This window comes from Saccopteryx bilineata, chromosome X (assembly GCF_036850765.1).
Source record: "Saccopteryx bilineata isolate mSacBil1 chromosome X, mSacBil1_pri_phased_curated, whole genome shotgun sequence".
Classification (NCBI taxonomy): Eukaryota; Metazoa; Chordata; class Mammalia; order Chiroptera; family Emballonuridae; genus Saccopteryx; species Saccopteryx bilineata.
The window spans coordinates 109789197-109812667 of record NC_089502.1 but is presented as its reverse complement, the minus strand read 5'-3'; the positions used below and the strand labels follow the sequence as shown (position 1 = coordinate 109812667).

The window sequence follows — 23471 nt, the reverse complement described above, 5'->3', positions numbered from 1 at the left end:
CCCTCCCCTGCCTAGCTCCTGAGAGTGCAGAGATTGGGGGTGGATGAAGCCTGCCAGCTCTGAGTGAGGCCTACAGAAGGCCATGAACTTGAGGACACAGGCTTGGGTTCAGCGGCTGCAGCGCCCAGGCGCCTCAAGGGCCTTGTCAGAGGTCTCGGCTGAGTTCAGGGCAAAGTTACTTGTCCAAGAAGTGACCCTGATGTGCGTGTGTGATGTGTCCCTGCTTGGGAATTTGTCCTGGAGGTTGGAGTGAGTGTAAAGGGCCTCCCTTGGGCGTGACTCCTTGCGCTGGGCTGGCTTTGCCAGAACCCTGTGTGAGCACTCCAGGGAGGGGCTGGGAGGCAGGAAAGCCGCCTTCTCCTAGGAGCCCTCCCTGGGCCCCCATCCCATGCCACCACCGAAACCCAACCTATTTCCTTTGGATCACTCATTATACTCAATCGTCATCTTGCTTCTGCAAGAACATCCTTGCTTCTGGTCCAGCAGCACGTGCACTCTCAGGGGCAGGGAACGGTGGAAGTCAAGGCTGTAAACTTACTCAGTGCCCAAGTATGGGACAGAGAGGCAAAGGGGAGACCCAAGGCAGCAGTTGGAACCGACAAAAAGAACAGACAGGGGGAACCATGTGCAGAGGCAAGAGTGAACAGGGAGCCAGCTGGATGTACCGGGGCAGGAAGGCCAGGAAAGCCCCAGAAGGAAGCTAGCAGAAAGCCCCTGGAGCTCCAGGTTGGCTGCTCTTCCCAGGCCCCAGGCTCAGGGGGTCAGCAGCCGGGTGGGCTGGAGCTCAGAGGGGATTCTCCCTGCTGCCACCTCTGTAGAGGCCTCCTTTTAGCCCCTGGGAACCCCACCTACTGAGCCACCTCCCCGACGCCCAGGCTCCACCCTCCAGAGCCAGGCTTTTGTGCCTAGAGGGGACCAGCAGCTTGAAGCCTGCCCTCTAGATGCCCCGCTTCGCTCCTGGTCCTCCTTCTCTAGCTTTGAAGCCAGGGCACAAACAGCTGTAAGCCAGCTGTGGGTGGACAGGCTACAGCTGACTCCAGGCCCTTTTCCACACACAGACCTCCAGGGTGGCAATGGGCTTAGATTGCCCTGCCTGGGGTGACCCCCACGCCCAGCTGCTTGCCATCCCTACCTTCTCCTACCCTCAGCTCCCTGTCTATGACCCCCACCCTCACCACCCTGCTACCTTCAAGCACCCGCCCTGACTCTGGAGCCCCAGGCTGGGCACTGGAAAGTGGGTTGGGGTAGCAGCAACCCAATGAAGGCTAGGGGAGGGCTGGCAGCAAGCAGTGTGGCCCGGGGCCTTTCCCGGGAAGGCTGTACCAGCCACTGGGCTCCTTCTCGGGTCAAGTTCTTGGCTCCCTCTGGCAGGAGAAGGGCCTTCTGAGAAGGGGCCTGCAGGGAGAGTGGGGGACCCTGGGCTGAGGGGCGAGCCCACTCCGGCAGGATCACCCAGGCCTCTGCAGTCCTTCGGGGACCTGTTCGGTGGTGTCCCAGAGATGCAGGGCATGGTAGGAGAAGACTCTGGTCCTCTCAGGCGCAGGCTGAGGGGCACTGGGTTTGCCCCCCACCCCCTCTTTATGAGTACCCCCCGTGACTCGGCCAGCACTGTCCACCATTCATTCTTTTCATTCTTGCGGAGCTCAGACAGCTGCGCACCAGCCTCCTCCAGAGCCCGGGGCCTCAGGAAATGCCTTCCCTTCCTTCCTGCCTTGCCCTCCCCCACCCCATGCCTGCCTTCCCCTGCCTCCTGCTGCCTCCTCCCAGCCCTGGCCTCTGGCCTCCCACTGGCCAGCGAGGACTTACAGTTCCCAGTGTGCACCAGCTAGGGTCCAGGTTGTTGCTGTGCTGCAGAGAGAGCTGGGGCCTGGGAGGGAAGACGGAGGGGGGAAGGGCGCTCAGGACTGAGGGGCTGCCTAGTTGGTCTGCGAGTTCCCCCCAAATTAGAGGGCCAGGCCGAGTGACTCAGTGGGCCTCGGGCCGGGTGTACAGTCACGGCTTATTGCAGACTGCAAACCACAGACAAGAGAACTTTCCAGGAGCCAGAACTGTATTTACAGAAATATTGCCCTGGATGCGTCCCCCAACTAAAGGCAAGATCTCCAAGGTGCATATGTGCCCCTTGCAGGGTGCCACCACACTGCCACCCCGAAGCTCCCTCCAGGAACATGCCAGGCTGACGGCCAAAGTGAGTGCTGTGTAGAGGAGACTGAGGCTGGCCCACCGCTAGGCCTCCCCACCAAATTTCAGTGACATTCTACCCCCTGTTCCCCACACCCACTGCACCTTGCTGTGTTCTCTTCCTTCTACCACCAACACATCCCTCTTCCCCGCTCCTCTGTCCAAATTACCCCCAGGAAGCCTTCCCGGGCCTCCGCTGCTATGAGCAGCGCCTGCGCCCGGCACCCAGAGCAGCGTAGGGGGCAGCAGAGGGCTGGTTGCGAGCACAAGGCCCGGTGGAGCTCCCGGGGTGATGGGCGTGCCTTACGTGGATTTTCGTTTTTCATTTCTTAAACAGTTTTATTGAAATATAATTCACATACCACAGTTCACCTATTTAAAATGTACAATTCAGCCTGACTAGGCGGTGGTGCAGTGGATAGAGCGTCAGACTGGGATGAGAAGGACCCAGGTTAGAGACCCCGAGGTCGCCAGCTTGAGCGCGGGCTCATCTGGTTTGAGCAAAAGCTCACCAGCTTGGACCCAAGGTCACTGGCTCGAGCAAGGGGTTACTCAGTCTGCTGAAGGCCCACGGTCAAGGCACATATGAGAAAGCAATCAATGAACAACTAAGGTGTTACAACGAAAAATTGATGATCGATGCTTTGCATCTCTGTTTGTTCCTGTCTGTCTGTCCCTGTCTATCCCTCTCTCTGACTCTCTCTCTGTCTCTGTAAAAAAACAAAAACAAAAACAAATAAATAAAAATGTACAATTCAATGGTTTTTATTTACTGTATTCACAGCGTGTACAACACCACCGAAGTCAATTTTAGAACATTTTTATCATCTCAGAAAGAAAACTCATGCCTTTAGCTATCACCCCTCCATCCCCCATTCCCCTGGCCCTAAGAGACCACTTATTCATCTACTTTCTGTCCCTATAGACGTGCCCATTCTGAACGTTTCATGGGGAATCATATAATCGGTGGTCTTGTGACAGGCTTCTTTCATGAAGCACAATGTTGTCTACATGTTTTGAACCTTCTTTCTCCTCCTAAAGGCCGTAATTGGGAATGTTGAAGCATGGTAAGGCTCCATGGGCTCCATATTAGTCTTTCTACTGCCACAGATGTTGGAATATGTCTCCAATAAACAGTTAAAAAAACCCACATGCAAAGAAACTGACTCGCCTCGTCTGGAAGGGCATGTGTCCATTCCGGGCTCCTGGTCACAACCTTTTGCATCGCCTCGTCCACAAAAATAAGAAGGAGCCAGAGCTCCCGATCTGGACTCGGCTTTCCCAGGTCTCCCTTCTTTGTGACCCAGCCTGGGAGCTTCCTGTAGGCAAGAACCACAGCCTGGTCGGGCCCATCTTATGTTCCAAGTCCTGGCTGGGAGCCCTGAACTGATGGTGGGGCAAGAAAGGGGTCCTGAGCCCAACCACTCCCCCAGGCAGAACCTTCTAGACCCCACCTGCATACGGGCCCTGGGCTGAGCACTGAATAAATGAATGACAGCTGGCCAGATGGGCTGGACCCCCAGACCTCGCCTCTGTTCTCCACTCATTGGGCCCCCTTTCCTGGGCTGCCTCTCTCGCCTCTGTGTGCTGGGCTTTCCCTCTCTGTATACTTTTCTCTTTTGGTCTCTGTGGAGTTGTGTCCTGCCTTGTGTCACCTGACTTAGTGTCTTCCCCTCTCAGCTTCCTAGTCTCCTGTGCAGATCTCAGCGCCACTCCTTACCTCGGTTTCTCACTCCCTCTAAGTCCTCACCTTTGTCTCCAGGAAGCTGTGGGAATCCCTCAATGCAGTGTCAGCCCATGACAGAGGCTGGCTCTGGCCTGGCCCCGCTGCATGCTGGGTACATGGGCCAGGGGAGGAATGGGACCCCATTGGACAGGGAGCCCTTGGACTCTAGACACAGTTTGGAGCTGGGCTCGCATGGGTCCTCAGAAAGTGGCCAAGCTTCTAGTGATTGCATGGGTGTCATGGCGGATGACAGCCTCTTCCTGGGATGTTTGGCTGGCCCAGTGAGTAAGTGTCCAGCACAGAGCTCGAGCCCTAAGGAAGTGCCGACCCACAGAGCGGTTATCACACCCTAGGGGACCAGCACAGATTGAGCAAAAAGATGACTCGTTGAGTTCCTTCTCGCTGAACCAGCTTTCCCACTCAGCTTGTCTGAGCTGCAGGGCAGGCAAGCTAGGGACGGTCCAGGAATCTGTGTTGCCCTCTTGCTGCCCCCAGCTGAGTCCCTTTCTGACATCACACTGACAGGACCATTTCCTTTTTTTTAGGGGGAAAAAAAAGGCTGAAAAGAGAGAGAGAGAGAGAGAGAGAGAGAGAGAGAGAGAGAGAATGTGGTGGGCGGGGGGCGGTGTCCAGAGTTCCCAGGAAGCTCTTTCAGAAATTCACAACAGCTGCCTCCCTGATCCCAGAGAAGCACCTCCTTGTCCAGGCCCAGGCTGCCACAGGTTTTGGGCAGGCTCAGACTTCTGGGGCCACTCGCTGGACTAGCAACCAGAGCTGCCTCCCCCTCATCTCTCCCTCATTTCTGTCCTCTCGTCTTCCTCTGCCCGACCCAGTGCCAGAAAGCCAGTTCCCGCCCCTCTCTGGGCCTCAGTGTCCCCATCTGGGCAGTGGAAAGTTTGAATCTCTAAGGCTGCGCCTGCCCAGAGACGCCGAGGGTCCTTGTGAGAGAGCGTGTGTGTCCCTGCGCTGTGTGGGGTGGAGGGGTGTGAGCGGGAGCCGGGAGTGGGTGCAGCTAGCCCAGCCGTCTACAAGAAAATTGCTCCCTTTGAAGCTGCCAGGGGGGCCGGGAAGCCTGCCCCCTCCTTCCCTTCCTCCCTCCCTCTCCTTCCCTCTCAGCCCCACCAGCCCCCTCCCTCCTTTCCTCCCTCCCCGCCCCCTCCCTGTTGGCCCGCCCGCCCAGCCTTTAGCCTCCCTCCCTTCGCCTCTGTCTCCCTCTCTCCACCAACTGCCCAGGAGTGAGCAGCTGCTCTGGACGGCCCAACGGACAGACCAGACAGACTCACGGACTGCCCGACACCCGAGCCTGCCAACTAGCCAGCCTGCACCCAGCGTTTCCCCTCCCCAGGTAGGGCCTCCACGCCAGCCACTCACTGTCCCCGCATCCCACGCTGGCCTTCTGCTGCCCTCCATGTCTCATGCCTGGCTCTGTTGCCCCCTCACCGTTCTCAGAAAGTCCCAGCCCTTACCCTGCCGCCCCTACGCCGCCCTCCCATGCCTCTGTCGCTGTCCCTGCTGCCCGCACTGCCCTCTCCTGCCCCCAGGCCGCAGGCAGACTCCCAGGGCACTGCCCTGCGGCAGCCTCGTGGTCCTCACCTCTTCTCTCCCTCATCCCCACCCTGCAGCACCCTTGGTCCTTGCGTCCCATTTCTGCTTCCATTCCCCTCCCTCTCCAGGCGCCTTCTCCACCCCCACCTCCCCTCTTCCCTCTGACCTTGCTCGGCTTAGCTCAGCCCCACATCTACCCAAGCTGCCTGCTCTCGGGGCTGTTCTCCTTGGCTGCTGCCCGGAGCATCACCGAGGCACCCCGGCCCTGCCAATGCCGCCTCCCTGCACTGCGAGGCCCCGAGTGCACCCTGCACTCCCACTGGCTTCTCTGCATTCTGCTCTTTCCGCCCAGGCAGGCGAGCCTACTTGCTGGGGTTTTTTGCCTGGTCCAGATCCAGAAGACCTCTGAGCTTCCGTGACCAGGGAGTGGTCCCCACTGCCCAGGCCCGTCCTCTGTGGGGGCTCAGAGACTTGGTTCCCAGGCACGCCTGCCCAGATATTCCTCACTCACCCACAAGCTAATGTCCTGCCTCTATTGCCTTCTGAGCGAGCTGTGGGTCCACAGAGCCCTGGCCTCTACGGCTCTGGGTGGTGCTGCCTGGGTAGCTCAACCCAGTCTCCCCAGAACCTCATTGGACTGGGACTCGGAACTGGGGAGAGGCAGAGAGAAACTCAGGCAACGATGCCGTGTCACCTTGGGCAGCCTTGCTTTGGGGCCCTGGAAGGCTTCTAGGGACTCTGGGCACATCTTAGACTACAAACCCATTTCCAACTGGGACGCCATCATCCCAAGAGGGGTACCTTCAGGGACGGGTGCACTGCCAGAGCTCCCTGACCAGATACCCTGTCCTCCAAGGGCAGCGCAGACATTGGCGTGGAGGGCATCTTTCAAATGGGGGAGAGTCCCAGGTCGCTGCAAGGTTTCCCCCGGGGCCCTTTGGGAGCGGAGGGTGGCTCCTGCTGGTCCTGTTCCCCACCCCGTCTATTGTACAGAGGAGGCAACTGAGGCCCGGAGAGGGAGGGGCCAGGACCTGCTCATGCTTGCCCAGCCATTCAGGACCCAGGGCTTCTGATTGACAGACTCTGGCTATACTGACCCCGTACCACCCGGAGAATCATCAAAGTCACTTGAGTGTTGATGACAATAGCCTGTGCTCAACTGTACTGCGAGACGATCTGTGTGGGAGGTAGCAAGCTTTCAAGATGGCTGGCATAGAGAGGGGCCTGTCAAGGGACCCAGAAGAAAAAGAGAGAACAGAGCTCTGTGGGTGTGGCCCCGAGTGCCCTGGAAGAGTGGGGGTGACAGTACCCCTCACTGCATCTTGCACTGGTTTGGGGCCTGGGCACTGGTTAGTGCAGGCTGCTGAGCGGAGCAGAAGGCCCAGGGTCCTCCAAGGCAGGGTGGTGGGTGTTTTCAAGTAGAGCAGACCTCGCTCAAGCCAGGGAGATTGTTCTTGAACAGTTTTCGGAAGGGCCGCTGGGGTTGCAGACGCAGCCAGTCCCGTCCGTCCTCAGGAGGCTCCTGCCTCTTTGCCCTCGCCCCTCCCTGGCCCGCCAGCTCGCTGCCCTTAGGGCCTGATTGGGACCGAGACAAGCTGGCGGTGCTCAGGCCTCCCTTACTGCCAGAAAGGAAGGTTTCTGGGGATGTGCATCCAGGAGTGCAAGTTCATGCAGAGTGAGAATGCATGCACGTGACTACATCCATGCAGGTAAGCGCCTCCTGGCACCGTGCTGCTGCCCGCGCTACCCGCATCCTGGGGAGCCAGGGCTAGAGAGCAGAGGCACCTTCGCATAGCGCTTGCCCGTGTCTGGGTACCATGGGGCAGCATGAGGGAGCCAGTGAGGGCAGGACTGTGTGGGTGCAATAGAAAGGAAGGTCCAGAGCTGCATCCAGGCTGCAGGGGCCAGGCAGCGAGAGCGAGCTGGGAGTCTGAGCAGAGAGGGCTCCCATAGCGTGTGAGCTGCTGAGTGGCTGCCCTGGCCCACCTGCTCCCTGGTCCACTTCAAGCCCCCGGGACCTAGGTTTCTGTGGGTCTTAACCGTGCCATCGCTTTTGTGCTCGGCTCGCCCTGGAGCGGAGACCAAGGCCCTTGTTTAGTAGATGGGGAAGGAACTTGAGGCCCAGCCCCTTTACTGGTGGGTCTGGTGTCCGTTCTGTCAGCCCAGAAAGTTGGGGTGCTGGCCCTCTGACCTCAATGTAGGGTGACTTCTGAGCATTGGCCCAAATTTTTCCCAAGCCCTGGCCCACTAGAGGTGTATAAACAGGGAAGAATAGGAGGAAAGGGAGTATTTGTAAGACAAGTTTCCTCTCTTCAGCAAGATTCTGCGGTCACTCAAGACCACAGAGCGTCCCCTCCAGCGCCAGCATCGGGTGCCCAGAAGAAGGGGTTGTAATAAGCCCAGACACAAGGGTCTGCAAGTAAGGCCTTTCAGGGGGCTTCCCTCTTCTCCCACTGACAGCCTGGTCTCTGAAGCCCCACCCACTGGGCCACTGCTCTTGCAGGTGACACTTCAAGGACCCCTCACAATCTTTGTCCATCCTGATTGTTAAAGAGTCTTCTTAGCCCTGTCAAGACTTCATCCCGTTCCTGATCAGGTACCCCAGAGAGGGAGAACTTGGGGCCTGACCTGAGCTGTCCACCCCACATCTGTCGGCCCTGCTGGTGGGAGGGGACACACCAGCCTAAGACTTGCCTCAAAGCAAGGGACTAGGAGGTGACAGTGACTCTCCGGAGTACTCTCCTATAACCTGTGGGGTAGGGGACAGCCCCTGCTCCCTCTAAAGACCTGGGCCCTGCCGGCTCCGTCCCTCCCCTCCCTCCTGTCCTCTCCTGCCCACACACTGGGCCACAGAACCCTTTCTGTAGATCCCGTCTTAGCCGGAGCCAGTCGGGGACAGGCAGCGGCGGCTGTGCTGGGAGCATGGGGATCGTGTCTGCTCAGTCCTGCCCCAGGCCTGAGGCCCACTGAGAGTAACTGGCCAGCGCCATGGCCAGGCCCTGCTCCAGCCTTCCAGACCAGCTCCCCACCTTCCAAATGGGAGGTCCTGCAGTGAAGGCCCTTCCCCCACTTGGAGCATACAGCCCGAGGGTCCCAGAGCATCCTTCATCCCCACTGGGACTCCAGGCTCCAAGGGGACCCAGCCCACCCTGTTTAATCTCTCCCACCCTCTCTGCACTGGACAGGGGCAGGGCCTCGAGTGGCCATGGCGGGCACCTTGATGCTGGTCAGCTCCCATCGCAGCCCACGCAGAGCAGCACCAGCGTCCCTGACATTCCTGAGCCCAGTGATGGTACAAGGACTCAGATGACTCACATCTGCTCGCTCCCTGTGGTGACACATCTCTCAGGTTTAGGGGGCAGTGGGCTAGAAAAGGTCCCAGAGTCTGTGTGACTCTGAACTCACCCCTGCTTCTCCCCTACCAGCTGCCTTTAGGACAGCGGTTCTCAACCTGTGGGTCGCGACCCCGATGGCTTTAGGTGACCCCTGTGTTTTGGTCGTTTGACCCCCCGCCGGGGTCGCGGTCCACAGGTTGAGAACCCCTGCTCTAGGAGGACGGATGGCCAGCGGGGACACAGCAGTCAGAAGTCCAAGTGGCCGCGGGATTAGAGATTTGGGGAATGGAAGTTGGGTTTGAAAGAGAGGAGCAGAGGGCAAAGAGGCTGGCTCTGGGAGTTCTGTCCTTGGAGACAGGGGAAGTCCTGGGGGCAGAAGAGAGGGTGACTTTGATCCTCTCCAAGGTCTGAGTCCCAGTTCAGCCTTCATTATGGTCCCCTGGTCCTTAGAGATTACCCAGCTACAGAGGCCTGAGCACGGGAGTGCTGGGAAGGGCTGAGGTGAACTGGCCTTGGAGCCTCTGAGCTGGCTGCCAAGGGTTAGGTCCCACCCCAGCCAAAGAGGGTCCCCTGAAAGAGGGCGGGACCCCGTGTAGGGAAGGGGATGCAGGAAGTGCTAGGCCCACGAAGAGAAGGGGCGCTAGGGTCTCCCTTCAGGGCTGCTGGCAGCTCTCCGGCCCTGGGAGCTGGGCCAAGCTCCCTTGTCTTGGCCCAGCTCAACCAGAAAACTAGGCAGGCAGGGTCCCAGGCTCTGGTAGCCAGACTGAGAACATCACCCTGGGGGGTCTGGCGCCTGCTGGGGCCTAAAACGCCCAGGAGACTTCCCTAGCCTGCCAGGATGATGGCTTTTCCAGGCGACTTTCTTGCAGGCGGAGGCAGAGCTGGCCTGGTGGGTACACTTAGGCTAAAACAGCGCCACCAGAGCCATCAATGAAGGGGGTAGGCCCCTTGGGCAGTGGGAAGCTACTGATGGTGGCAGTCAGAGAAAGGTACTATGTTTCTAAAGGGTTCATGCTGCAAACAAGGGGGCACAGGACCCACAGAGCAGGGTTGTGCTTCCAACAGCCTCACTTCCCTGCTGGGGTGAGGGAGCTACCGAGGAGTCTTCTCCAGGGAACTTAGGGGCTGGTCTAGCCCCTACACAGCCCAAAGAGTGTGTGATCTCATGGCTTTGGGGCCTGCAGAGAAGTCTGCCGTCTATGGCAGAGGGTGGGGCAAGACACATGGGCAGTTAGGCTTAGGGTTAGGGTTAGGGTTAGGCTTAGGGTTAGGGTTAGGGTTAGGGTTAGAGTTAGGGTAAGGGTTAGGGTGGAGTCCCAGCTCTAACATTTCCTTGCTGTGTGGCCTTGGGCAAGAGTTTTGGACAAACTCTGAGTCTCAACTTACCCATTCATTAAGTAGTAAAAAGTGGTGCTTCCTTCTGATGGTCATTGGGAAATCATTTGAGTTCCCTGCTCCATCCCGGGAGGTGATAGCATCCTCTCGCTTCCTCAAAGACTGTAGAATGTGGTGAGGAGCTCAGGATTTCTTTGGTAAGTGGGAGGAGGAGGACAGGCACACAGTTTAGGTGTGGAAGGACCAGAAAACTCAGGACCCCCAGCTGACTTGGGTCATCTGCTGCCTGGCCCCTAACATGGCAGAAGGCCAGGAGTTTGACCCTCTTGCTTTCCAGGGTGGAGGCAGGCATGGATGGTCCTCCTCAATGTTGTGGGAGAGAAGTCTGCTTTACCACCTACCCGTGCCAGCCTTTTGCAGCCAATAGGCTGGCTCCCTGCAGCTTCCAACACCCATGTCCAGTTTGAGACTGTCCCTGAAGACCCAACTCTGTCCAATCACCCCAGAAGCGCCAGGGCCACGGCGAGAGGAAGCTGCCCTGACAAGCCATACTTGGTGTCTGTTCTCCCTGTAGCTTGGCAGGCACGCTGATGAGGCGGTGGCCACGGGGTCAGGGTGGCCGGTGTGCAGATACAGCCAGGGAAGGGTTCAAGGCCCAACCCTCCCCACTCCGGCCACCAGCCCTTCATACAGTCCCCCCCCACACACACACACATGGTTGACACATGTCCTCTCTCTCTGGTTGACACCGAAGCGCGAAGTGGAGTTGTTGGGGGGCCAGCGGCATAGGGCTTGGGAAGGCAGTAGGGAACGGTCGAGGGTCCACCTGGGTGCCCCTGCCTCCAGCCTACTGGTTGAAGCTGGGCCCAGAGGGTTTGGCGAATGCGGTTAGGAAGAGGGGAGGAAGGGTGCCCTGGATCAGTTGTCTCTCTCTCACCCTACCCGCCCACACAGTCTCGGGGACCTTGCAGGGCCAAAGAGAGGATGATGCGCGTGTCAGAGGTCAGGTTGGGTGGCTCATCGGAGCCAGACAGCTCAGGCTGAGGCTGAGGGACAGCGCCTGGCATCTACAACTTGGCAGCTACGGGCCACACATCTGCCGGCGAGCTCCCAGAGCATGCCAGACCTCAAGCCCTGCTCCCGCTGCCCTTGGCCTGGCCTGAATGCCTGGCACGCCCTCTCCATGTTCTCAGAGGCTGCCAATGTGTCTTGTTTGGCTGCAACCTGGAGCAATCCTTCTCGGAGAACTGCTCTGACTTCCAGAGGGCCAGACAAAAAGGGCCCTATTGGGTCGGAGGCGCGGGCTCCAGGAAGCCCAGCCTCTTCCCTCGTTCACACCTGTGGGCGCCAGGCCTGAGGCCTCACGGCCATGACCACTTCTTTCCTTTGCTCTGAGAAGGCGGGGTCCAGTGAACTCAGAGCACACTTTGATGGAGCTCAAGGCCCTCTCTGAAGTCCTTGGGGACATGCCTAGGTAGGCCAATGAAGGGAAACTGAGGCCCAGAGGCCTGGGTAGTGTGGGGACTTGCTGTGGAACAGTGTGTGTCCATGGGGGGCTCTCATTTCCTGGGCTGTGGCTTTCCTGACTCCTACGTGTGTGTGTGTGTACTTGAAAGAGGGAGCAGTGTGAGGCAGTGAGGAGAAGGCAGGGACATGCTTAACGTGGGGCAGCGTGACCTGTCTACAGCACTACAGTTCCGCACCTCGATCATCAGCCCCCTCGAACTCCTCCCCCAGCTCTCAGCACTGCCCACATTGAGCCAGCCAGCGCCCACCCGGAGAGCCCCATTGCCCTCATGCTGTGCTGAGGGGCACAGCTGACGTCTGACAGCTCAGAGTTGCCCAAGCTGGACCCCAACTCTCAGGCTGACTTGGGGAAAATCTGTTCCTCTCTCTAGGCCTCAATTTTCTCTTCCATAAAATGGAGATACTAATTGCACTAGATGCAAAGGAGCTCTCCTCTTGGACATCCCCTTTGCTCCTTCTTGTCTCCTTCTGGCTCTGTAGGGGTCTCTTGTCGCCTCTTTCAGGCTTAATGTTCAGCTGGTCCCCACCCCTCTGCATAGTTCTGCCTGAGTCTTGTGCCAGTTCCTCGAGGGGAAATGATGGCTGTGCCGGGAAGCCCGCCCAGACCCCTCCCTGCCAGCCTGCCCACTGCCCGGGCCCAGCCAGGAACCAGGGCGAACCAGCCAAACCATGTCTTCTGCCTCTATCACGGGACCCTGGTGTAGGGCCTCCAAGCCCTCAGCTTCCTTTCCCCTCAGAGTGAGTCTTCCTGGGGCCAGATGCAGCGGCACCAGGCCCAGCTGCTTTGAGCTAGCTCAACTCCTCTAGAGCCTCCATCCCCGCCAGGGCAGGCCCTAGGAGACCACTTGGTTGGCCTTCCCAGCACCTGTCCGTTCTTTGCCCTGAGAGCAGGGCCAGACGGCAGGACAGATGTTTCCTGTGGAGCTCCTCAGCTCTCTCTAGCTCCAGCAGGCTGTATGGCGCCTGTCTGTGCCCACCTCTCCCCAGTCTCTCCTGGGCCTGGCCAGACCACCCCACCCCACTCCTACTTGTCCCAGTGGACTGTGGGTCCCAGATAATTCCAAGGTTCCTGCTGGGCATTCCAGCCCTGACTCATCCCCCTTGTGAGGTAGTGGCTTTGGCAAGGGTGCCAGACAAAGGGAGGAGCAGTCTCCTCCCTCACTCCCATTCCATCTTGCTCTCCTGCATTCGTCCTCCCCTTCCTGTTCTCTCTCCCACTGCTCCTCCTCCGCCCAGGCCTGGGCATCCAGTGGCACCTAGATAAGGGCCCTGTGCGCATTGCTCTGCCTTGAGAGTTGCAAACTCGGGGGAAGAAGGACGGACTTGCTGTTCAGGTAGGCAAACCCCAGTCCTTCTCCCTACTCTGTGCCAAGGCCTTCTGGGGGTCCCCTGAGTCCTGCATGGCCAGCCTGGGGCTGGTGTAACCTATGGCGTGATTAAAGAAGCCAAGGAAGCTGGGTGCTGCCCCAGTGCGAGGGACCCTCACTTTGCTGTGTAACCCGGGGTGGGCAGGCAGCGTCTCTGAGCCTGTCACTATAGGCAATGCACTCAGGAGGGCTGTTGGTCCCTGCTGGGGGTGCTCTGGGGCTGGCTCAGCAGTTTAGTCAACTGAACCATGTCCTGGGCTCCTCTAGCCATCTCCTCCCAAAACTCTGTCCTCGGGGATGGTGGGAGCCAGGGCAGGCCATGTGACCTCTTAGGGGGTAGGAGGAGTGCAGGAAAGGACAGCAGACAGAGATGGATGAGCATCTGAGGGGCGGAGCTTTGTGCCAGCCAGTCCAGCCCCATGTGAACTGGGCCTGTCCGGGAAAGCAGCAGGTAGGGCCATGCTGCTCCAAAGGTGCTGGCCTGGGGTGGGCAGAGCCCTCTATCTCCAGGGTCCCCCTTCTACTTCTGCAGCTAGCCGTCAGGCTTAGGGTGTTCGCCCAGACTCACAGATGCCCCAAGCAACCCCTCCCCTGGCCAACGTGGGCCTTAAGTAAGGTCCTCCCTGGGGTGGGGCCAATTGGGATCTGCAGGAGACCCTGGTAGTCAGCTGGGCTCCCTGCCCACAGATGCACCCAGGCAGCCTGTGGGGCAAGCAGGGTGAGTACTCTTATTCCTGTGTAACAGATAGGGAAAACGTGGCTGGGGCCGTCCCAGGCGATCCTTGTAGGTAGGGGGTTAGGGGAGAGGCACGGGGCTCTGGCTTTTTCCTGAATGGAGCCTTAGCTGGGTCCAGCAGCCTCTGGGTAGGGGGCGGCCTCTGCTGGCTAAAGAAGGACGCTGGTAGAGGCAGGTGCCAGGAGCAGGCTCAGGCAGGGAAGCTTCCTCCACCCCCACACCTCGCTGCCCAGCCTGGGGGGTTCTCCAGACAAGTCTGACCCTGCCCACTACCCCGGTGGCAGTCTACTTCCCTGGGGTGCCTCTCCGGGGAGCTGGGCTCTGGACTGAAGAAGGGGTGGGAGCCGCAGGGCTCTGAGGGCCCAGCCAGGGAGGCTTGTGGGCCCGGGGGGGGGGAAGCTGAGGATCCAGGAGCAGTGGGGAAGTGGTGGTGGTGGGGGGGTGTCTCCTCTAACGCGGTGATTCTGTTAATGCCCATGGAGGATGCCCGTCTCTTTCTCCACCTTGCCTCTGTGCCCAGACTGGTGCCTTGGCCTCTTGACTTTCTTAGAAAAATGTGGGTGTTCTTCAAGGTGGGGGGTTCAGGCGGGAAAGGAAGCTACTCACAATCCCTTTACTCAACCCTGACTGTGCCCACATTGCCTTGAGCATGTGGGATTGGCCCAGGGCCACAGTGGTATCTTCAAAGCGCGTGGGGGGCAAATGATTGGGTTTCTCTGCCTGGCCTCCTCCACTTACCTCACTGACCCCCCAGGCAGCTGCCAGCTGACTCAGTGGCGTGTGTGTGTGTGTGTGTGCGCGCGCACGCGTGTGCGTGTGCGTGCGTGCGTGCGTGTGTGTGTGTGTGTGTGTGTGTTGGGGGAGGGTGCTGCAGTCTCCCTAACTGGAAAGACGTTGCATTTCCCACGGAAGCCAGGTCCTTCCTGCCTGGGAGCAGAAGGGAGCAGAAGGAGATGCCGCTATCCTGACAGGTGCCTCCTGGATGCCCACACTCCCTCTCTCTGGCGCTCGGGCCTCAGTGATGAATGGGGGACACAGTGACAACACACCCAGAAGCCCAGACCCTGGTGTGGGGGGGTGGCTGAGAAAGGGGTGAGAGGGTGGGTGAGGGCACCGGCCAGGCGCTCCTGACGGCCCCTCCTCGCCCTGGCCTCCTAGGCACGCCCACCATGTGGCCCTTGTGGCTCTTCACGTCCCTGCTGACCCTGAGCCAGGCCCTGCCCTTTGAGCAGAAGGGCTTCTGGGACTTCACCCTGGACGATGGGCTGCCCATGCTGAATGATGAGGAGGCTTCGGGTGCTGACACGACCTCGGGCGTCCCGGACCTGGACTCCCTCACGCCCACTTTCAGCGCCATGTGTCCTTTCGGCTGCCACTGCCACCTGCGGGTTGTTCAGTGCTCTGACCTGGGTCAGTCCTGGGGCCATGGGGGGAGGAGTGGGGGGGGGCTCAGGCGCAGCCCGGGTGCCCCTATCAAGGGGACATGTCTATCCTGTGGTCCAGGCGCAGAAGGCTGGGAGCGTAGATGGGCTGGCCCGGGGATCCTGATTTCAGTGTTGGAGGGTGTCCAGTTGTCTCGTTGCAAGAGAATGGAGAGTGAGACGAACTTCTGTCTGCCAGCTCTGGCACTTCCACCTGTCTGCGGTGGAGGCCCTGGCTGTGCACCTGCGTGTGTGCGTGTCCTCGGGCTCTGAGCCTCTCTGGGGCTGTGGCCTGGGCTCGCATTGGTGACGGTGGTGCTGGCCCCCAGGTCTGAAAGCTGTGCCCAAGGAGATCTCGCCTGACACCACACTGCTGGACCTGCAGAGCAATGACATCACCGAGCTCCGGAAGGATGACTTCAAAGGCCTCCAGCACCTCTACGTAAGCCGGCCCTGAGCCCACACCGGTCCTTTCAAGGGGCCAAGAGGAAGTGGGTGGTCTCCAGCTACGACGTTGGGTCCAGACGGACGGGTGCATGTACTTCTGGAGGTTAAGAAGGGACTGGGGGCCCTGGCCGGTTAGCTCAGTGGCATAGCATCGGCCTGGCGTGCAGGAGTCCCAGGTTCGATTCCCGGCCAGGGCACACAGGAGAGGCACCCATCTGCTTCTCTACCCCTCCCCCTCTCCTTCCTCTCTGTCTCTCTCTTCCCCTCCCGCAGCCAAGGCTCCATTGTAGCAAAGTTGGCCTGGGCGCTGAGGATGGCTCTGTGGCCTCTGCCTCAGGCGCTAGAATGGCTCTGATTGCGGCAGAGCAACGCCCCAGATGGGCAGAGCATCGCCCCCTGGTGGGCATGCCGGGTGGATCCCGGTCGGGCGCATGCGGGAGTCTGTCTGACTGCCTCCCCATTTCTAACTTCAGAAAAATGCAAAAAAAAAAAAAAAAAAGAAGGGACTGAGGATGTGGAGTCCTGAGAGAAGTTTGGAGGTGGGCACAGAGGCAGTGTTGGGGGTCAGGGCCGTGTGGGTGGGTGTCAGCAACCATAAGTGCAGGACAGTCACTCAGCTTCATCCCCTTTTTGGCTGGAAACTTTTTTCATTTTATTGATTCTCCCCAAGAACATATTTCACTGTAGCCACGGTGCAAGTGGGGAAACTGAGGCCTGGAGAAGCACTGGGCTGCACTAGGCAGTAGCGGCATCTCCAGGCCTGAGTCCTGGATCACGGCGCTGCACTTTGCCCACAAGCAGACGATCCCCTTGAGGCCCACCTGGGACTCAGATATCTGTGAAGTTCCAATAACTTCCAGCTCAGATGGCAGGGAAGGGGAGGGAGAAGAAAGCCCTAGGTGGACTGGGGAGCTGGCCCTTCCCCTCCAACGCCCACCTGTCTTCAGGCTCTAGTCCTGGTGAACAACAAGATCTCTAAGATCCATGAGAAGGCCTTCAGCCCGCTGCGGAAGCTGCAGAAACTCTATATCTCCAAGAACCACCTGGTGGAGATCCCTCCCAACCTGCCTAGCTCCCTGGTGGAGCTCCGCATCCATGATAACCACATCCGGAAGGTGCCCAAGGGTGTGTTCAGCGGGCTGCGCAACATGAACTGCATCGGTGAGTGTGGCCCTGGCCTGGGGTGCTCCTCACCTTGGTAGCTGGGGGGAAGGGTCCAGGAGAGGGACTTCCTCCAGTCAGTATGGGTCTCACAGAACGTTCTCGGGCTTTGTCCTAGGGGCATGCCCTACAGAAGCCAAATCCAGGTGAAGAGAAACCAGGGGACCGTAGAAAAGGGGGAGGGAAAGGACCAATGCCACCAGACAGCTGGCGGGGGCTTGCCATGGGCTCCTTTTTCCACCTGCTCGCCCTGCCCCCTGAGGCTGATACCAGGGCCAGTGCCCTTGTGGGCTAGTGGTCTTGAACAGCTAGAAGTATGCGATTTGCCCAATAAATGAGTGGCTGCTTTCAGAGGGAGACAGGGGAGCAGGCAATTGGCAAGGTCTGTCAGGCCAGCCCAAGTCAGAAAGCCAGAAGACCCTGGGGTGTACAGGTAGCAGCTTGGCTCTGGCTCTGGCGCTGGGGCTGAGGGAGCCTTTCTCTTAGAGATGGGCGGGAATCCCCTGGAAAACAGTGGCTTTGAACCTGGAGCCTTCGATGGCCTGAAGCTCAACTACCTGCGCATTTCTGAAGCCAAGCTCACCGGCATCCCCAAAGGTAGGAAGAAACCCCTTTCTGCTCATGCTGGGAAGAGCCGGGGGTCTAGAGCCTTCTATAGCCACCCGGTCTTTTTAGGGAGGGCTTCATCAGATCCCCCTCCCCTGCACTAGCCCACACACTCTTGCATTCGTCTGAAAGCACCCTATTTCCCCTGGCAGACCTGCCTGAGACCCTGAATGAACTCCATTTGGACCACAACAAAATCCAGGCGATCGAGCTGGAGGATCTGCTGCGCTACTCCAAACTGTACAGGTGGGCGGGGCTGAGGGTGGCGGCCACCCCCCACCCTCTTCTCCTCTGACCTTTCAGTCCGTCTCAACCACCCCTTTGCAGGCTGGGCCTGGGCCACAACCAGATCCGCATGATCGAGAACGGAAGCCTGAGTTTTCTGCCCACCTTGAGGGAGCTGCACTTGGACAATAACAAGCTGTCCAAGGTACCTGCTGGCCTTGCAGATCTCAAGCTACTCCAGGTGAGAGCTGGCTAGGGAGCAACCCCCAGTACCCACTGCGGAAGAGGCGCAGTCCGTGTCCCCAGGGCAGTTCCGTGGACCCTGGCCCCTCCTGGTGCGGGCCCCAGGTAGAGAGTGGGACTCACTGTGCAAGCGGCAGCTGCATGGTCTGACCGCTTACTCCTGCTCTCTCTGCCTCTGCCTTCTCATCCGAAAGGAGCAGTCAGGAGGACCCCTTCCTCGGGGCCAATGGTCTGTGCTGGGGAAGAGGAGGAGGAGAGCAGGACAGCACGGAGGGCGGGGCAAGGGCACAGAGAGGTTGTGACAGATGAACAGGAGGTGGCTTGCTAGATATTGGAGCTGAAGGTCTCCTAGGAGGAGAGCGCTGGGGCGTCAGGGAAAGGTTAAGGCATGGGGGTGGACAAATAGATTCGCAAGAAGTGGGCTGACGGCGGGGGGTGGGGGCGGTTTGCGGGGTCTTACCTGGGGTTCTCTTAAGGGCCCTTTCCCTGGCTTGGTTTCCAGTCACACGGATGAACTTGGCTTTGCCCAGCCCTGCTTTTAGCCCCTCAGTCTCTTCCTCAATCCCACTCACACCTGTCAGGAGACCCACCGTTCCCAGAAGTTGTCCAGCCAGTCTATCGGAGTCCTATGTGAAGGACAGCCCAGCTGCCGCAGCAGAGCTGGCAGTGCTGGGCTGAGCGCGCCCTCTAGCGGCGGTTCATTTCTGCCTCTAGAGGGCGCTGTTGCAGATGAGCTCCTCACCACCACCACCCGTCACTGGGCATTTTAACCTACTCACCCTCTTGTCCCTCCCCTAGAGAGGGGCTTCAGGGAGTTGGGGGAGGCTGATAGAGGGTAAATGCTCCTGAGGACTGGGAGGAAAAGGAAATCATTCTGAAGGTTCTTTCTCCACTCATGCCTCTGAGTCCCTGGAGTGAGAGGCTGAGATGTATAGACCCGGAAGGAGTTCTGTGAACCCAGAGGGAAGGCCAGGGACCCTCCGTGAGCCCAAAGTGCCATCTTTCCTGCATGGACACCCCCGCACCATTCCCCACCAAGTGCTCCTCACTTCCTATCTACCACATACCCACCTAAGCCTCTCATCCCGGCCCCTGGTCTGCCTGATCACCATATTCAAGCCTTGGTTTGCTCCTCCCAGTGGGAGAATCACATCCGGGTTTTCAAAGGGCTGTGGTGCAAATGGAATACAACGAAGTGATGCTGGTGATGAAGGTGGTCGTCAAGACAGACTTGGGAGAGATGGTTGGGGCTCCTGGGCCACTGGCACTGAACTTAGGCCACCCTCTTCTGCCCCAGGTGGTCTACCTGCACACCAACAACATCACCAAGGTGGGCGTCAACGACTTCTGCCCCATGGGCTTCGGAGTCAAGCGAGCCTACTACAATGGCATCAGCCTCTTCAACAACCCTGTGCCTTACTGGGAGGTGCAGCCAGCCACCTTCCGTTGTGTCACTGACCGTCTGGCCATCCAATTTGGCAACTACAAAAAGTAGAGGCAGCAGCAGCCTTGTGCCGGCCTGGGCTGGGTCTTTGGGGAGCACAGAAAACATCCTGAAGGGGAGACAGAGCAATGGAGCAAAGCTGGTGCCCAGCTGCGCCCAACCCAGCCCCAGCCCAGACCCCCAACGCCCACCTGCTGTCCCCTGACACCTTCACCCTGGCCCCCAAGCATGCAGGTGGGGCATGAATCCCAGACCCCGTTACAGGTCCCCTTGGCTTCAGAGCTGCCCGTCCCACCACCACAGCTATTCAGAGGCATCCCCACCAAATGTTCTTCTAGTTCACTCTGAAACTAAATTGTTCGAAGCTCCAGGCCAGGGAAACCAGTTCCTAGGACTGGGGGTGGGGGTGGGGGAAACAAGCAAGGATGGAGACAGCAGACCCCTTTGGGCCCACTCAACATTCCTCCTCCACATGAACTTGCAGCTTCTGGCCCTTATTGGCCTGGTCTGCTACCCTTAACCTCAAATGGTTCTCCACCTTTATGCAAATTAATGGTCCATTCATCCAAGCCTCCTTGCTGTATTGGCTCCTAAATCAGTCCTCTCCCTCTCTGTCTCTTTTGTCCTCCCTCTCCTCTTACATATTTGGGCTAGATGGGATCTCTGTCACAATAAGCCTCTTCCCAGCCCCTAGCCGAGCAAGCCGGGGAAGGGGCGCAGCTCCCCTCACACCTGCCTGCCCTGCCCAAACCTCTCCCCCAAGCTTGGATTGTCCTGGAGGAGGCAGGCGGAGGTGCTGCCTCCCACACATTCTAGTCAAGAGGGGAAACGCTGGGCTCAGGCCCTGGAAGTCTGGCCCCCAGGAGGGGCTCAGAACCCACTGGAGCCCCAAGCACGCTTTCCATTGTCCCCTTCCCCCCACGATGGTTAGGTCTTCCTCCTGCCTGGCTTCTGGCCCTTGGTGGTGGGGTTTCGAGCACTCACACTCAGCTGGAGGAGGGGCTGCTTCTGAGGTTGGTTGTTATCTTTCAATTAAAGAAACACTGTGCAATATGGCTCTGTGTGTCACCATTCTTGGGGTGGCAGGCACTGGTGACCAAGCAGAAAAGGGAGCCACTACGGACCGCCTCTGCCCAGCTCCCAGGTTCTGCTTCTCTGTGCCCCCTCCAAGCCTGGAGCTTCCTCTTCGCTGCTTTCCTGGCCCTAAGGGCAAAGGTCCTGGGTACCCCCAGGTATGGGGCTGTACAAAGAAGCTTAGGTGACCTCAGTCTGGCCCCTTTCTCCCCTTCTAAGCACTTCCATTGACCTAGCTGTCCTTAGACTTGGCTCCTGAAGCAAGCCCACCGAGGAAACGTTTGTGCTTCCAGAGTGGTGTGTTTGCTGCACCCCTGCAGGCTGCAGAGCACCAGGCTAACTCCCCCTCCCAGGGAAGCCGGGAACCCTAGGGGCCCCCTGACCGCCCGTCCCGATGGACTCCTGTGGCAGCACCTGCACCGGCCTGGCCTGGCCTCCCGGCATGACCTCCACCTTGCAGGGCGTGCTGGGCTGGCAGAGCCAAGCCCAGGTGGCAGCGTGCTGGTGCCAGCTCCCCAGAGAGGCTCCAGAGCACAGCCTGGAAAACCTGGGGACATGAGTCTGCCCTGGAAAGGGCAGCGTGGGGAGGACAGTCCCCAGAGCGAGGCTCCCTGCGTGGCATGCCCAAAGGGCCGAGGCGGCTGCTCTTCCTTCATCCCACACGGAGGGCCTCTGCCTCCAGTGGTGGGAGCCAGGGCTTCCCCAGGCAGCTACAGGCCGCTCACAAAAGTGGAGCAGGCAGGGTCCGCTGGGAGAGAAGGAGCCCGGAGGTGCAGCGCGCTGCCTCTGAGCACACAGCCGCCTCGCCCTTCCACTTGGCTTGGCACCAGGGAGCCTGGTGTTCCTAGGTTTCTCCTTTGGGGAATGGGGCGCACCACTCATCATGGTGGCCCAGCGATAGAATGTCACCCATTGGCATCGTAACACCATGGCCATATGCTCCATAGCCCAGCAATCTGTTGAGTCAGGGAGGCTCAGGGCAAGGGCACTGGCCAGGGGCCAGGAGTCAGGGCCTTGGTCAAGTCCCCTCCCTGGTCGGAAGGAGGGCAGAGGGGCAGTCAGAAGCATGGAGAAAGCACCCTGGTGATCTAGAAGCTTGGAGCTCTCAGGCTGTTTCTGTGTGGGCGTCCCCGCTGTGGGTCTCTCCTCTCCCTACCTCCTTCTCAGCCTTCCTGCCATTTCTTTGCTCTCTGCCTCCCTCTCTAGGGACGCAGGTGCCATGACAACCTAGTGGGATGAGAGCAATAACGTTGTTAGGCGCAGAAGAGACCCCTTTGGCTGGAGCCCAGGGAAGGTGTCCTATAAGTCTGGTGGGTAGGGGACAGTGTCCTGCAGGTGGGACCCACACTTTGTCCAGACCAAAGGCTGTGAGACACTCAGGGGAATGCTTGGGCCCGGAAACAGGAGCCCAGAGAGCTGAATAGGTCACCCTCCGAAAGGGCTTGTGAGTGTGGTTGGAGGGGAGCCCAAGGGGCTCCATACCCAGCGCAGTTGGTCAAAGACGAGTTACTGAGTTTCACTCTGCTATCAGGTGTGTTGCAAACTATTAGATGATGAATAACAGTAAGAAGAAGAAGGCGAATATGAATACAAAAATTGACACTGATTGGGCTTAAAAAGAAACAAACCAATCGACGACAACATCAAGGTTCTCTCTGCCAGCCAACAGCTCCCACGTGCAGTTTCACGTACACTTCATGACATGCATGGCCTCTTCTTCGCGGAGCTCAGAGCCCAGCTTTGATTAGAAGAATCCCCAGGGTGGCAAAGCTGCAGAGGGCTGGGATGAGCACGCTGAGCTATAGGTGAGCGGTGGGCTTAGGGGAGCTCAGGTAGAAAGCGCAGGAAAGGTGGGGGAGCAGTCACGTTCCAGCCTGACCTTGGGAGGAGTAGGAACTCCCGGACTTGGTGGCAGATTGTTCGGGAGGTGAGAAGAAGGAAGTGGGCAGGGTGGGAGTGTGGGGCCTCCAGGTCTGAGGCCCCTAGAGAAATGTTACCCGAGGACTAGGAGCACCCCAGGAGTCATGGGCATGCAAATGCAGCTCAGAGGAAGGTCTGAGCCAGAGGGCGAGCTTGGGCTGGCACGCGTGTGCGTGCACCGGCACACGCACACACAAGGCAGTGAAAGGCACGGGAACAGCCCCCTTGGGGAGGGCAGTCCCGTGAACGGAGAGGCCGCCAAGGATCAGACTCGGAATGACATGGAGCTGGGGTAGGGGACATTTCTGAGTACTTATTACTGGTCAGGTGCCTTCTGGATGTGGCAGGACCCAGCTGGAGACTAAGCCGAATTCACTGCTTAGGTTTAGACAAGTCAGGTCTTGTCAGAGGGGCAGCCAGCCAGGTATCCACAGGCCATGGCCAGGGATGGGGACAGGGCACCTCAGAGAGACAACCCCTCTTTGCAGAGCCTAAAGGGCCAGTGGAAGGACTGCTCTGAGAACTTAGGGTGCAGTGTTCATCCACGACTGATCCCCCTGTGGTCTCTAGGCTCCGCCCCTATGGGCTCTGGACTCCAGTCACGGGCTCCACTCTGGACACATGGAGCAGGGCGCCATTGCCCACTCAAGGGCCCCAGTGCTCTTTGACCATGGGCTGCCAGGGCAGGGCAGGACTGCCTGGAGTTTGGAGCTGGTCTGGCAACAGGGGGTTGTGCTCAAGGGACCACCTCCTTGTAGCCAGCCCTGAGCTGTTGGGAGATGCAACCCTGGGTTTCCAGAACCTCTGGGGTGAAATCTATGAAGCCCCAGAATCTGGAAGGCCTGTAGAGAGGTGTGCTGCAGGCCTGGGCCAGGGCCAGGCTGCTATGAATTTCTTTGAGTGGTTGTAACAAAGGACTGCAAACTGGTGGCTTCAGAGATTGATTCCTTCGTGTTTCTGGAGGCCACAAGTCCAAAATCAAGGTGTCAGCAGGGGCACACTCCTTCTGAAGGCTCTAAGGGAGGGTCCTTCCGGCCCATTCCAGCTTCTGGTGGCTCCAGGCGTCCCCTGACTTGTGGCTGCATCACTCCAGTCTTTTCCTCCATCTTCACATGGCCTGCTGTTCTGTGTCTGTGCCTGTTAAATTTCCTTTTCTTCTGCCTCCCTCTTGTGAGGAC

General features: G+C 59.0%; 1 protein-coding gene across 3 annotated transcripts; it reads left to right on the top strand.

Moving 5' to 3' along the window:
- Positions 1 to 5101: 5101 nt before the first annotated feature.
- Positions 5102 to 20355, top strand: BGN (biglycan). Of its 3 annotated transcripts, XM_066249611.1 has the most exons (9): positions 5113 to 5252; positions 12886 to 12983; positions 14911 to 15162; positions 15503 to 15615; positions 16568 to 16781; positions 17268 to 17378; positions 17540 to 17633; positions 17715 to 17853; positions 19153 to 20355. In XM_066249611.1, exons 3-9 carry the CDS (start codon positions 14922 to 14924, stop codon positions 19348 to 19350), a joined length of 1110 nt encoding a protein of 369 aa, XP_066105708.1. In that variant the 5' UTR covers positions 5113 to 5252; positions 12886 to 12983; positions 14911 to 14921; the 3' UTR covers positions 19351 to 20355. The 3 variants fall into 3 exon arrangements, with proteins under 3 accessions (XP_066105707.1, XP_066105708.1, XP_066105706.1); XM_066249610.1 differs by lacking the exon at positions 12886 to 12983 and having other exon boundaries at positions 5102 to 5252; XM_066249609.1 differs by lacking the exons at positions 5113 to 5252; positions 12886 to 12983 and adding an exon at positions 13712 to 13734.
- The last annotated feature ends 3116 nt before the right edge of the window (positions 20356 to 23471 follow it).